General features: G+C 33.6%; 1 protein-coding gene across 1 annotated transcript in view; it reads left to right on the top strand.

Annotated features, from left to right (window-relative positions):
- The first annotated feature begins 549 nt into the window (after positions 1-549).
- Positions 550-14,764, top strand: part of LOC134854838 (melanocortin receptor 5-like) — a 38,687-nt gene continuing 24,472 nt past the window's right edge. Inside the window, exons 1-2 of the mRNA XM_063871197.1 lie at positions 550-621; positions 1,280-1,467. Coding sequence (XP_063727267.1) covers positions 550-621; positions 1,280-1,467 — 260 coding nt within the window. The remainder of the gene's footprint in view (positions 622-1,279; positions 1,468-14,764) is intronic.

The following is a 14,764-nucleotide window of genomic DNA, read 5'->3' as shown; positions in this document are numbered from 1 at the left end:
TTTGACATGCCAAAAACTTCTGCAGAGTTAACTTAAACATAATTAGGCTTGCTGTTAAATTTTGAACTATATCTGTCAAAACTACGGTCAGAATTTTCCTCTGCAGTAATTTTTGGCAAAACAATTTATGTCAAAACTGTAAAAAAATCAAATAGAAAACAAATCACAAGACCGAGTTCAATCAAAATGGTTGCAAGTTACGTGAAAATGTCCAATAAACAAAAAAACTGATAATTTATGATAAAATAAGTGATTAGTTTTATCTTTTTTTAGGTAACACACATTTTAATGTCGTTTGAAGCCAGCCTCTGTTGCAGTATTTTGACAAGAAGATATGAACATAACTTTAAACTCGCACTTTTGGGGTTTTAGCTGTCGAAATTTTTTGAAAAAATTAATATCTTTGACCATATACCTTGAAAATTTCGAGGACAGAGTTATTCTCAAACAGAAATAAAAATAATAGAAGAAAACTGTGAAATCTTTAATAATAGAAGAAAGTGTAAAATCTTTGGGCAAATGCATACGTAGTTTGAGATTAGAGACGACATGGTGATGAGGAAGCAACCGCACTTAAGTCAAAAAGAAAAAGTGTTAACGGTATGCGCCCTGAAGAAGCAGGTGAAAAGCTTAGTTCAATGCTGTATCTTTCCCTCAGATCCGGAGGACAAAAAAACTTTAGACACAAGTCCCTTAAAGTGAAAATTATGTGCATATAATTAGTCTGCATGTCAACTTTCATAACAATTGGACAACGTGACTAATGAATTTAATTGTAAAAATTTGCAAGGGGAGGGGAGAGAAAGTGCCCATAGTCTCCCTTTGGTACCCTCTTTTTGACACCAATTTCTAGTGTATCAACCTCATAATTTTTTCTGTGGGCATTTTAAGGGGGACCCTCAAAATCAATCAAAACTGTTGGAACAAAAAATAGAAAAAAGTTTTTCCAAAATTTTGTCGACAACCCGACAACTCACAAAGCACCCCCCCTCCTCCTCCTCCTTCCCCTAGAAAGATTTCCGAGCACGCCACATTGGGCATCGTACATCTAGGCACATTCAAAACAAACGCCTGTAACCCAGTTTCTGTTATATTCGAATTTGCAAACATGTTAGCGATATCTTCCCTTTTATCAAGTTGTGGGAGAAATGCTTCATTTTACCAGTGAAATAAAATCGAGATGCTGGAAAACTGCTTGGAAAATTTAAAATTTGTTCTCTCGATGATAATATGTTTTTTTGATGTTTCAATCGGCTCAATGAGCACTCGGCTGTTTCAGGAGCTCCGCACTCCGCGCAACCGTGTGATTGTGAGTCTGGCTATTTCCGATTCTCTTCTGGCGCTGTTTCAAGTGGCCGAAACGTTTCTGCGGCCCCTCTATGTCGGCTGGTTCAGCTTAGTCACTGCTATGCCGCAGGTGTTTGTTCTCAACAGTTATCTACACCTACTTCTGCTAGCTGTAGACAGGTCAGTTCAACTAACCCAAAGGTGCGAGAAGCCAAAAATCGATCGGGATTGCCCAGATGAAAACAATTTAATATCCTCCCGCCCCCTCCCCCTCTTTTTCCTCCCAGTTAGACCATGTTAACACCTTTCCATTCCACTCGATTTTAAAATTGCACTGAAATGGCTTATTGTCGCCTGTAAAATCTTCGAATTTGATTGGTTGAAAATTTGAACTTAAAACAAAATAAAAAAAACCCTCTCCACTAAGATCTTTTTTTTGGGCGGGGGTTGTTGACTTGGTCGGATCTACTAAACAATAGCCCCATTTTGTAACTAAAACTGAAATAAAATTAAAGATATATAAGGTGCGGTATACATAATTATCGGTTTCTGAAAAATATTTTTAAAGTTACTGTCGTACAACGAATTTACCAATGTACGAGTACTCTGATAATGATAACCAATTGGTTCTATTCTCCAGGCTAAATATGAAAACAAGGTTTCACGAATAGGTCTATTAATGCTCGCAATAGCGTAAATTGCCGCCATTAAGAAACGTGTTAGACTTGGCTGCTTACAGCTTACCTGGCGCCGCAAAGACATCTGAACATTCAAGGCCGAATATAATTTTTCGGCCAAGTCCTGAATGTTGGGACTGCCTTTTAGGGTTTATGGAGCAGTAATTACATAAATATCATTAACATTATAAATTCAATAAAACAAAATGAACCAATTTTTTTCTATAATTTGAAGTTTTTTCTATGAAAATCATCTCCCCAAACGCCATATAAAAAACAAAGAAATAGATTTCGCTCCCATTAACTAATCAATTATGGTAAATAAGCTTCCTTGAACCAATTTGGAACAACTTCTAAGCTGGATTAAATCTCCGCTTACGCAGTAATAGCGCGAAATACAGTGCTGATTTAAATTATCCGGACAAAACGAACAAAACTTGAATTTTCAAACGCGTTTTTCTCAAATTGGGTTAAGATTAGACAAAAAATGAAGAGAACAAAAACTGCTCAAAATTTTATCAAAATTGAATTGGTGCTATTTTTTCTCCGAAATTCTCAACCAAAATTTTACCCCAAAAATGGGTCAATTTGGCTTTTTTCGATTAATCAAGAATTACACTGAAACCACTATGTCAATTTATGAAAAAACTACATCACAAGAAGTCTCATACACAGCCCAACAAAGTTTAAGAAGGGTTAAATCTCCGAAAGTTTGCGCAAATTGTTTAAAATTTGTTTTTAAACAGAGATTGTGGGTTTTATTTAGTAAAAATCACATTTATTGACTATCAAGAAAAAACTTTTTGTCTTATACTGGTTTTTGGAGGTTTAACCCTTCTTAAAGTTTGTTGGGCTATGTAGGAGGCTTCTTTTAATGTAGTTTTTTTATAAATTAACGAAGTGGTTTCAGTGTAATTCTTGATTAATTGAAAAAAGCCAAACTGACCCATTTTTGGGTTAAAATTTTGGTTGAGAATTTCGGAAAAAACATAGCACTATATTAATTTTGATAAAATTCTAGTCAACTTTTGTTCTCTTCACTTTTTGTCTAATGTTAACCCAATTTGAGAAAAACGCGTTTGAAAATTCAAGTTTTGTTCGTTTTGTCCGGATAATTTAAATCAGCACTGTATATCGCGCGTTAATTATCCCAGTTTGGCCAAAATGGCAATCTTTAAACCCCCATAACATTACGAAAAGTGATCACAGGTGGAAAAAATTTCAAATTTAAGCTCAAGACGACAATAGTTTTTGAATGATGTAAAGTTCGGTCAAAATGGCTAGTTAAAAAGTCAAAATTTGTCTGAAGAAAAAAAAACCCACCCCGACCACAAATATTCCGTTATTTTCGTACCGAAAGCCGGAACAACAACTTAGGACTCGGGTGGGTTTAAACAAGTAACAACATACTTGTGCTCGGGTGGGTTTTTTTTTCTTCAGACAATTTTCGACTTTTTAACTAGCCATTTTTGACGGGATTTTAAGGACGGGGGTTTAAGGATTGCCATTTTGACCAATTTGGGACAATTAACGCGCGATATATTTTGCGCTATTAACGCGTAAGCGGAGATTTAATCCGTCTTAAAATCGTTCCAAATTGGTTGAAAATGCCTTAGTTTTTTGCATAGCGTGTGAAGTGACTAAAAAAAGGAAACATTTTCCTTTCTGTTCGACAAATCTCAAAAGTGCTTGCAATAGTACGACTGCATTGTATATATTCAATTTGACCAAAAGCCCGATTATTGTTCCAACTTTTGATACTAAAGTAACAGAATACTTGTGCTCGGGGTGGGTTTTTTTTTTCTTCAGACAAATTTCGACTTTTTATCTAGCCATTTTTGAAATATTTTTTTATATCATTCGAAAGCTATTGTTGTCCTGAGCTTAAACTTGAAAAAAGCTTCACCGGTGATTATTTTTGTAAAGTTATAGGGGTTTAAAGAATGCCATTCTGGCCAATTTGGGACAATTAACGCTCGATATATTTCGCGCTATTAACACGTAAGCTGGGATTTAATCCATCTTAGAAATCGTTCCAAATGGTTGAAAGAAGCTTATTTGCCATAAGTGATTTGTTAATAGGATTAAAATCTATCACTTTGTACCTAATTTGACGTGTGGCGGGTTGTTTTTACAAAAAAAATCTTAAATTTAAAAAAAAAAATTTTTTACATTTAAATGTTTCTTGTTTTTATTGCTCCATAGACCTTAAAAAGCAGTCGGAACTTTCAGGGCTTCGATCTGATACGAGTATTCTTATTCTCTTTTTCTGTTTTTCCGTTACTTCTGGCAGGCATTGGTGATTGTGCCGATTTTTCTTGTACTTTGTTTGTCTCAACGTTTTTTTCAAAGCAGATAACGTTTTGACCGGATATACTTTTCTGATGTTTGTGCGCCCTTCGGATTTTAATTAGCGCCTTCTTCGAACACCTTTAAAAAATAAGCCTAGCAATTTTTTGTCATTAATTATATGCCGGTATTTCTTTAGGTCATTAGATGCCGGTATTTCTTTAGGCAATTTCAGGAACATATTTGAGCGCTGTTTATTTATCTGAATCGCCGCTCGATTCATTCGAATCTTTTAACATACCCGTGGTAATTTGACTACTCCTTCTAATATATCTCGAGAAACCATTAAGAAAGAAAGAAAATAAATTTAGTTAGCAACCGTTTGTAAAATTGAAGATTCGGAAATAATTGTAATTCTGTATGAGATCACACAAATCCCGCATTCAGACTGAAATTGATGTACAACTGAAGTCGACACCCCGTGCTTCCCAAATGAGGTCACGACCAACCAGTCGCGCAAAAAAGATGGGCGTTCAAAAATGAATTACGCGTTCGAGTCGCGCAAAAATTAGTCGCGTAAAAAAATAGGCGTTCAAAAAATGAAGTACGCGTTCGAATTTGAGGAAAGCTTCGACTTACTGTCGCTCAATGTCCGCAGATCAAAATGACAAACAATCGCAGCAAAAGTCACGGAAACGTGACATAAGCACAGTAACTCGGGTCGAGGTGCTCGACTTATGTTTCGACTTTGATAGTCAAGCAAGTGTAGTTTTGCGACTAAAATTCCGCTGTCGGAAGCATTTTAGTCGCAAAACAAAGTCGAAACCCGATTTTGGTCGAGAAAGTTGAAACGAAAGTAGAGAAAGCCGAAACATACCTGAGTGAGGTCGAGAAAATCGAAAGCCGAGCACAAGGGGGAGATTCGTTACTAGGTGCATAATTCACATATGCTTAACTGTCGCGTCGAATGATTTCATTACACGGTACAGCGGTGGCAATTCGTTCCTCGATACCAAAGTGAGGGAAATAGTTAAACTTGATCCTATTAAGGTCACGATACAAAGTCACGTAGAGTCCAAACTTCAACACATTACGGTCGCAATATAGATCGCACATAGTCGAAATCAGCAAAGAAATTCAGTAGTCGGATTTTTTGCTAGCAGATATGAATTTTTTACAATTTTAAAATGCCTATAGCTTGAATCGCATTTTTTATTACCGGGTTGATCTCCAATTGATAATCATAACTGAATCAGTAAAAACTTATCGAAGAACCTTGATGATGCATCAATGGAAAATCGCATTTAACCATGATTATTGACTTTTCACCGTTATGAAAACATTTTGAAAGGTGATGAAATATCAATGAAGTGCTTTGATAATCAAAATGTTTTCAAAATATATTAATTAATGTTTTTGTTCCAAAATTTGAGCTGAAATCTCCGCCGTTGAGCAAAACTCTCTAAAAAAAGTTTTCTTCACTGCACAACACAATTTTTTGATAGATCCTTCTAACATTTTAAATTCTAATGGCTTCCGCAGTTAAGCAAAAAGTGCAATGTTTTGATAAATGTTTTAGAAAATTGTTTTTTCAATAGTTTTGAAGAAGTCTACTTGTGAAGAAAAGTCTACGTAGTTAATCATTCATGCTTTTATTGCTGATAAAACTAACCAAAAATTTATCAATAATTCATCGATGGATTATCGCTAATAAGTTGTGAGCCATGAACTATTTTGAAATAACTAGTTTTGCTAATTCGAATTGTCTGAGCGATCAGTCCATGGAATAACATTGAATAATACTTTCTGTGTTGTTGTTAAAGTTAAAATAATTGATAATAACCTCAAAAAAAGAAAAAAAAATCAAAATTTAAGAGTTTTTTGAAACTCGTCCACCCACACGCAAAGTGATGTAATTGCATTAAGCAAAGTATTAATTATACCAAGAAGCATACCTCGATCCAAATTGGAACTGTTTCTACTACGGAATAAAGTTTCTGTTACGCATTAATACCGCCAAATATATCGCGCGATAAGTGTCCCAAATTGGCCAAAACGGCAATTCTTAAACACCCAACCTTAAACAAATGATCACAGGTGAAATTTTTATTTTTGAATTTTGAGCTCAGAAAAACAACATTTTTTGAAAGATTCGTCATAAGTTGCTAGCTGAACAGTCTAAGTTTGTCTGGAAAAAAAACACCACACCGAGCACAAATATTCCGTCATTTTCTTCGAAAACTGTTGGAACAATTATTAGCACAACAAAGTCGTCGCTGACAAAACAGAACACAAGCAAGTGACACATAAAAACTTTAGAATAAATTTTTCATCAATGAGCAGAACCATTAAATATTACAAACAGCTAGCTTTTGCTTTGAAAACTCAGAAGCCAAAATTCTTTTGAACTTTGACAATTTTTTGAGATTTCATCTTAAGCAAGATGTCGGTCCCTCGCTCTTTTTAGCAATATTTGTCAATAAGAATGCAGAATTGGACAGGTCGTGAAGGCTTCAAAACAGGGCAATTGTTTTGAGAAAGTTATTCAAAACCAAACTAAAAAAAAACCATCATATTTTCGACTACTGTTTGCTCTATGCGATTTAATTGTTTTACTCTAATTTGTAAAAAAATAAAAAAGAAATCATATAATTTTTCCTATTTTTTAGGTTTTGCTATTTTTTCCGACTCTCGAAGAATGACGTTAATTTGTTTTACGTTAATTTATTGCGTATGAAACTTGCCAATTTGTTCAGTTTGTCATATAAATAACGCGCGATATGTTTCTCGCTATTTTAGCGTCGGCAATCACAAACGTACATGGCATAAAAACAGCAATACAATTTAAGGTAAAAGATAAATAAAAAGAAGTTATTTTGTTTGAATTAACAAGGGTCATTTTTGGGTGCCAGCAATTAAGTTGACGATGCAGACAGGTTACACTGAAATGCAAAAATAGGGTTCGAGGAAAATTTTTTTAGCTTAAGCCAAATTTGACTTAATCAAATTTTTTGAGAACAAAATTGATATTTCAGTATGCTAAAAAAATATACATTATTTTCAACGTACAATATGCGTCTTTCAAAAATTGATTAATTTTACTATCAATAATCTTTACTACTAATTTCATTTGGAAATAAACAACTATTTTAACCGGCCAAAATCTTGTAACCGTCAAGAAAAACAAAAATGTGCTCATTTTAGCATGTTTTTAAATAATTAAAAATGAAAGTTGACTCGCTTTTAAAGCTTTGCAGCTTTTTGTTATAATTGCCACATAAAATAAACTTGGATTTTGGATAATTAATGGTCACATTTTTAATAACGGGTGAGTACTCGTATGATGGAAAATGCTGAACAAATCGTGCAGATATAAAAAGAAGCTTTTTGAATTTTTTCGACTATCTTTTAATTCGGCTTCCTTGAAAGATGTTTTTTTTTCGAAGCGTCTTCAATAAAGCAAACTTTGAAAGTTTTTTTGCTTGCTTGTTTTGCAATCTGTCAGTTTTAAGTTTACCTTCAGGTTTTTGCAGTTTATTTAAAAAAATTCAAAACTCAATTCTGATTGGCTGAAATTATTTTCCATCATAAAGTCTCTCCATCATATGATACTCCATTTTAGTAACGAGATACAACGCTAACCATCTATTTTTCCGCTAGGCCCTATTAATATTGCCACACATCGAGGAAAAAATTTTCCCAAAACTAGACACGGTTTTTTTTACCAGCCCACGACAATAACTGTCTCAATTCTCAAAAATTGTCTCAGTCAGGGAAAAGATAATTTTTCCTTGAAGCAAAGTTTGTTTTTATTTTGTCTGCAGAGAAACGTAATTAAGAGGCAAACTACTCTGATTCACGCGCACAATATATCTCGTGTCGAGTGTAGCCGCGAGTACTTCCGTGTGAAGAAAAGTCTACGTAGTTAATCATTCATGCTTTTATTGCTGATAAAACTAACCAAAAATTTATCAATAATTCATCGATGGATTATCGCTAATAAGTTGTCAGCCATGAACTATTTTGAAATAACTAGTTTTGCTAATTCGAAATGTCTGAGCGATCAGTCCATGGAATAACATTGAATAATACTTTCTATGTTGTTGTTAAAGTTAAAATAATTGATAATAACCTCAAAAAAAAAATTCAAAATTTAAGAGTTTTTTGAAACTCGTCCACCCACACGCAAAGTGATGTAATTGCATTAAGCAAAGTATTAATTATATCAAGAAGCATACCTTGATCCAAATTGGAACTGTTTGTACTACGGAATAAAGTTTCTGTTACGCATTAATACCGCCAAATATATCGCGCGATAAGTGTCCCAAATTGGCCAAAACGGCAATTCTTAAACAGCCAACCTTAAACAAATGATCACAGGTGAAATTTTTATTTTTGAATTTTGAGCTCAGAAAAACAACATTTTTTGAAAGATTCGTCATAAGTTGCTAGCTGAACAGTCTAAGTTTGTCTGGAAAAAAAAACACCACACCGAGCACAAATATTCCGTCATTTTCTTCGAAAACTGTTGGAACAATTATTAGCAATACAAAGTCGTCGCTGACAAAACAGAACACAAGCAAGTGACACATAAAAACTTTAGAATAAATTTTTCATCAATGAGCAGAACCATTAAATATTACAAACAGCTAGCTTTTGCTTTGAAAACTCAGAAGCCAAAATTCTTTTGAACTTTGACAATTTTTTGAGATTTCATCTTAAGCAAGATGTCGGTCCCTCGCTCTTTTTAGCAATATTTGTCAATAAGAATGCAGAATTGGACAGGTCGTGAAGGCTTCAAAACAGGGCAATTGTTTTGAGAAAGTTATTCAAAACCAAACTAAAAAAAAAACATCATATTTTCGACTACTGTTTGCTCTATGCGATATAATTGTTTTACTCTAATTTGTTATTAGCGGTCTCTGGTTTCAATCAAAAATTCAAAAACTATGATTTTAATTTTTTTTTGAGTTTGTTCAAAAACACAACAAGACTGTTCGTATATCAGGGCAAAGTTTGGAGTGTTTTGGCTGCCCTTTAGTTAAAACCCGAGTAGTTCGAAACTAAAATGACCAATTAGCTTGCCTCAATTCAAATTCAAATGGTAACCATTTTTTACTTCGAGACACGCTTAAATAATTGGCTTTACGTTTACAACATCATTATTAAAATTTCAACAGTGCGCATAAATTAACCCAGAGCATGAGCAAATTGGCAGTTTTCAAACGCCCTAAAAATAATCGAAAGTAAAATATGTTCAGTGGGATATAACAGTTTTTTTGTAAAAAATATTTAGTCGATGGCTTTATTCAAATGAATTTATTTGAATAAAAATCACACCAAGCGAAATTACTCGGTTTTTCAAAGATCGGAGAAAAAAATTTATTTTTCCTTTTTACCGAGTGTAACTATTGCGTGATTTTCAACTAGCTGAAATATCTATAACTGATCAGAATTAAAAACTTATGACTCCGCAGAAAGTCAAACAGGATTGCTTTTGAACAACTTTGAAGTAGCAATCATTTATCGAGGCACGATTAAATTTTGATGCTACCATCAAAAAATTTATGTCACACAATTTCTCTTCCACAATAATTCATTTTTAAATTCAAAAATATGCTTCGATAACACTTTTGGACGTAGCGCAGCAATTTTTTAGACAACTGGTTGGCATGTAATTGCATTGTTGAGGTTTGTATGACTCAAAATTTTGACAGTGCTTGAGTAAAACAAATACTCACTGCCTAAAACTGAAAATATTTTTTCCAGACTAATTAAATATTTTTGTGTAAAAATATGAAACTTGGCACACTAATGAGCATGAAAAACAACAAGAAGCGCTTACTTAAATGTCTAACTAACAAATGTTTCAACAATGATTTCAAGCAAAATTATTATAATTGGTTGCCCAGAGCTTTTACGACGTGCGCGCATTGATTAAAATAAACTAATTATGATACCAATACTGTAAAAATTTCCCATTGCGACAGGAAAGACTAGTTTTTGAAAATATACCAAAGTTTAAAAGCGATTATTAATGGGAATATCGAATTTGATGGATTTCTAAAAAGTAATCTCAATTTTTGTAATTTTTTTTAGAAGTATCAGTTGTTTTGTCCGACTATCAAGCAAAGATAGGAATATATTTTCCGCACTCTTTATTGTTCCAAAATGAAATGAGACAAGTTAGTTCTGATCAAATTTTAGCGCTTTTATTTGATAGTGGAATGAAAAAATTTTTATAAAGGAAATTTATTTGGGAAAAGCTTTTTTCGAGACCAGAACAAGGGCAATTGAAATATTTAGGTTTTGATATACGAGCAGTCATGTTTTCATTCAGTTAGTAATCAAATTTTGAACCTAGAATTTTTGACAAAAGTTTTTATACCATCTGATTGATTTTGTTGCCTGGAGCTTGAATGTATTGAATTATTTTATGTGTGATAAATTTTCACTAAACTGTTTTGGTTTAAATTTCGGACTTCTTCGGCAACTATAATTTAAATTGGCGTACCAACGGACATCCCAATCCATTTTGGCTAAAATTTCACCATATTTAAGCTACATTTGCTCCTTTTTTGTCTTTTCTCCCTATTTTAGTTGCTTTCCAATGTAAAAAACTACCTATATATTCACTAAGGAAGTGAAAAAAACTTTATATAATTTTTCCTATTATTTAGGTTTTGCTATTTTTTCCGACTCTCGAAGAATGACGTTAATTTGTTTTACGTTAATTTATTGCGTATGAAACTTGCCAATTTGTTCAGTTTGTCATATAAATAACGCGCGATATGTTTCTCGCTATTTTAGCGTCGGCAATCACAAACGTACATGGCATAAAAACAGCAATACAATTTAAGGTAAAAGATAAATAAAAAGAGGTTATTTTGTTTGAATTAACAAGGGTCATTTTTGGGTGCCAGCAATTAAGTTGACGATGCAGACAGGTTACACTGAAATGCAAAAATAGGGTTCGAGGAAAAATTTTTTAGCTTAAGCCAAATTTGACTTAATCAAATTTTTTGAGAACAAAATTGATATTTCAGTATGCTAAAAAAATATACATTATTTTCAACGTACAATATGCGTCTTTCAAAAATTGATTAATTTTACTATCAATAATCTTTACTACTAATTTCATTTGGAAATAAACAACTATTTTAACCGGCAAAAATCTTGTAACCGTCAAGAAAAACAAAAATGTGCTCATTTTAGCATGTTTTTAAATAATTAAAAATGAAAGTTGACTCGCTTTTAAAGCTTTGCAGCTTTTTGTTATAATTGCCACATAAAATAAACTTGGATTTTGGATAATTAATGGTCACATTTTTAATAACGGGTGAGTACTCGTATGATGGAAAATGCTGAACAAATCGTGCAGATATAAAAAGAAGCTTTTTGAATTTTTTCGACTATCTTTTAATTCGGCTTCCTTGAAAGATGTTTTTTTTTCGAAGCGTCTTCAATAAAGCAAACTTTGAAAGTTTTTTTGCTTGCTTGTTTTGCAATCTGTCAGTTTTAAGTTTACCTTCAGGTTTTTGCAGTTTATTTAAAAAAATTCAAAACTCAATTCTGATTGGCTGAAATTATTTTCCATCATAAAGTCTCTCCATCATATGATACTCCATTTTAGTAACGAGATACAACGCTAACCATCTATTTTTCCGCTAGGCCCTATTAATATTACCACACATCGAGGAAAAAATTTTCCCAAGACTAGACACGGTTTTTTTACCAGCCCACGACAATAATTGTCTCAATTCTCAAAAATTGTCTCAGTCAGGGAAAAGATAATTTTTCCTTGAAGCAAAGTTTGTTTTTATTTTGTCTGCAGAGAAACGTAATTAAGAGGCAAACTACTCTGATTCACGCGCACAATATATCTCGTGTCGAGTGTAGCCGCGAGTACTTCCGTTTTTGAAAGTATATTTTTAATTGACTGAAACACTTTTGGTCAACTACCTGGTCGGTTTCGTATTTAAAAAATGGTCTAGTTAAAAGCCAGTCTGGTAAAAACACCTAGCTTCATTGCATCAATTTTGATTGAAAGATGAAAAAACTGACGAAATACAAATACAAAAAAAAACAAATCATGATGTTTCAAAATACAAGACTGCTCTGAAATGTAGAATAGAAGACTGCTTTTATTGGGCGACCTTTTCAGTTTTCCGACTGCTCTGTAACGTCTAATGAGTGGTGGAGTGGTGTTCGCCCTAAAAATATCGGATGTTATTCTCGAAATGAATGATTTTTTAAAACTTGTTGACAATTGTTTTGAAAATCATACGCCACTGGAAGTGCAAAGTAATTGTTCCGACTTTCGATACGAAAGTAACGGAATATTTGTGCTCGGGGTCGGTTTTTTTCCTCTTCAGACAAATTTCTACTTTTTAACTAGCCATTTTTGACGGAATTTTTTTATATCATTCAAAAGGTATTGTTGTCCTGAGCTCAAATTTGAAAAGATATTTCACCGCTGATCATTTTTCGTAAAGTTACGGGGGTTTAAAGATCGCCATTTTGGCCAATTTGGTACAATTAACACGCGATATATTTCGCGCTATTAACGCGTAAGCGGAGAGTTAATCCGTCTTAGAAATCGTTCCAAATTGGTTAAAAGAAGCTTATTTGCCATAATTGGTTTGTTACAAGGAGCGAAATCTATCCTTTTGTACTTTATATGGCGTGTGGTGGGATGATTTTCATAAAAAAATTCAATTTTTAGAAATTATTTTTTTTTCATTTTGTTTTATTTCAGTGAATTTTTTAATGTTATTACTGCGCCATAAACCTTAAAAGGCAGTCGGAACACTCAGGGCTTCGCCCTGGTACGAGCAGTCTTGTTTCTTTTAGCGCTTAAATTAGAATACATAGCGTGCTTGCATTCAATTTGGAACGATTTGCGAGTCGGATTGGTTAGCCGCCCTGAATGTTCTGAATGAATAGTTTTTGGAAAAGAAATTAAAAACCTATAAGTGTTGAACAATATCAAAATGTGAAATATTGAGTCGGATGAAATTAATACGACCGATCCGATGAGCTAGCCTCAATCCAATTTGGAACGATTTTGTTGTGCGGGATAATTCGTCACGCACAACTAATTCACGTTACGCTGTCAGCAATATGAATAAATTCTTCAAGGCGCGCATAATCTAGTCCAGAACATAGCCAATTTGGCATTTTTAAAACCCCCAGAACTTTTGGAGGTAAAGTTTTGGTCAAAAATTAATTGGAGGTAAAGCATTTTTTTAAATTTCATCACAAGAAGTCAATATCTTCAATGGAGAATAAAACAATTTTGCTGAAAACTATTACTTTGATTGACGAAATTGACTGAATAAAAAAAAACACACCGAGCATAAATATTCCCTTTTCCTCGAAAGTAGGAACAATAATAACCGACCACCTAGACTACATTTTAGTTAAGGAAATTACGTTCTAGTCTATTTTTAACATAAAACTTCAGTGTGGGCAGTTTTTGATGCTGCTCCAAACAATAAATTTCACTGAATCCGATTAAATTGAATCAGTTCGAACCTGCTATTTGAATAAAAGTATACCTAGTTCCTTGAATAGGAAACGTATAACTTTGGCTAGCCTCGGTTGCTATAGAAAAATTGAACAATCTGAGGCTCAAAGTTGCTGAGTGATTGCTGAAATAATTTTGGGTGTTTCCAATTATTCGGCCAAAAAAATTGTTAACTTAGCAGCACGAAAAAAAATTACGCAAAACTTAAACTACATTTGCTGGCTGTTCATGTTTGCACTTAAAACCTTATATTCGTTTTAATTCCTATAGCTTTTTGATGGGATAGAACTGAAGTTTTATATGGTATCCCAAAATGACGCTGATGACAACAATTTTTTTTTATTTGGAGTGTTTTTTTAAACAAGAATTTTTCCCTAGGATCGTTACTATCAACTTGCTCCCTTTTTGGAAGATTTCGAGGCTCGGTTGCTTTCAATGAGTTTCGGACAATATCAAAGTGTCAAATTTTTAGTCGTATGAAATTAATACGACCAATAAGCTAACCTCAATTCAATTTGGAACGATTTTGTTGGGCGGTAAGATTCGCCACGAATAATTATTCCGCGTTATGAATAAACGGCGAGCAGACAATTCAGCCTGAGACAATTCAACTAATTTACAAAACTCTAGGTTCGAAAGAAAAAAATCAAAAAAAAAACGGAATTGGAGCTATTTCCCGGTTTAAGGTCGCCGGTTTAAGATAACCGGCTCTAGATTTCGTATAGAGTTTTACCCTCTGTTGGCAAGCTCGCAACACGTTGACCCGACTGCGGCGGTCACTATTTTTGGCTGAATTGTCTTTGGCTGAATTGTCTGCATACTATTGGCTGAATTGTCTGAAATTCAAATCGGCTGAATTGTCTTTGGCCGAATTGTCTGGAAGCGGAACAAACTATTCAAAGCGCTTAAATTAGTCCAGAATTTGGTCAATTTGGCAATTTTCAAACCCCCGAGCTTTACAAAAAATAATCGGAGGTAAGAT

This window comes from Symsagittifera roscoffensis, chromosome 9 (assembly GCF_963678635.1).
Source record: "Symsagittifera roscoffensis chromosome 9, txSymRosc1.1, whole genome shotgun sequence".
Lineage (NCBI taxonomy): Eukaryota > Metazoa > Xenacoelomorpha > Acoela > Convolutidae > Symsagittifera > Symsagittifera roscoffensis.
Note: the sequence above shows the minus strand (reverse complement) of the source record. Positions and strands in the feature narration are given on the sequence as shown.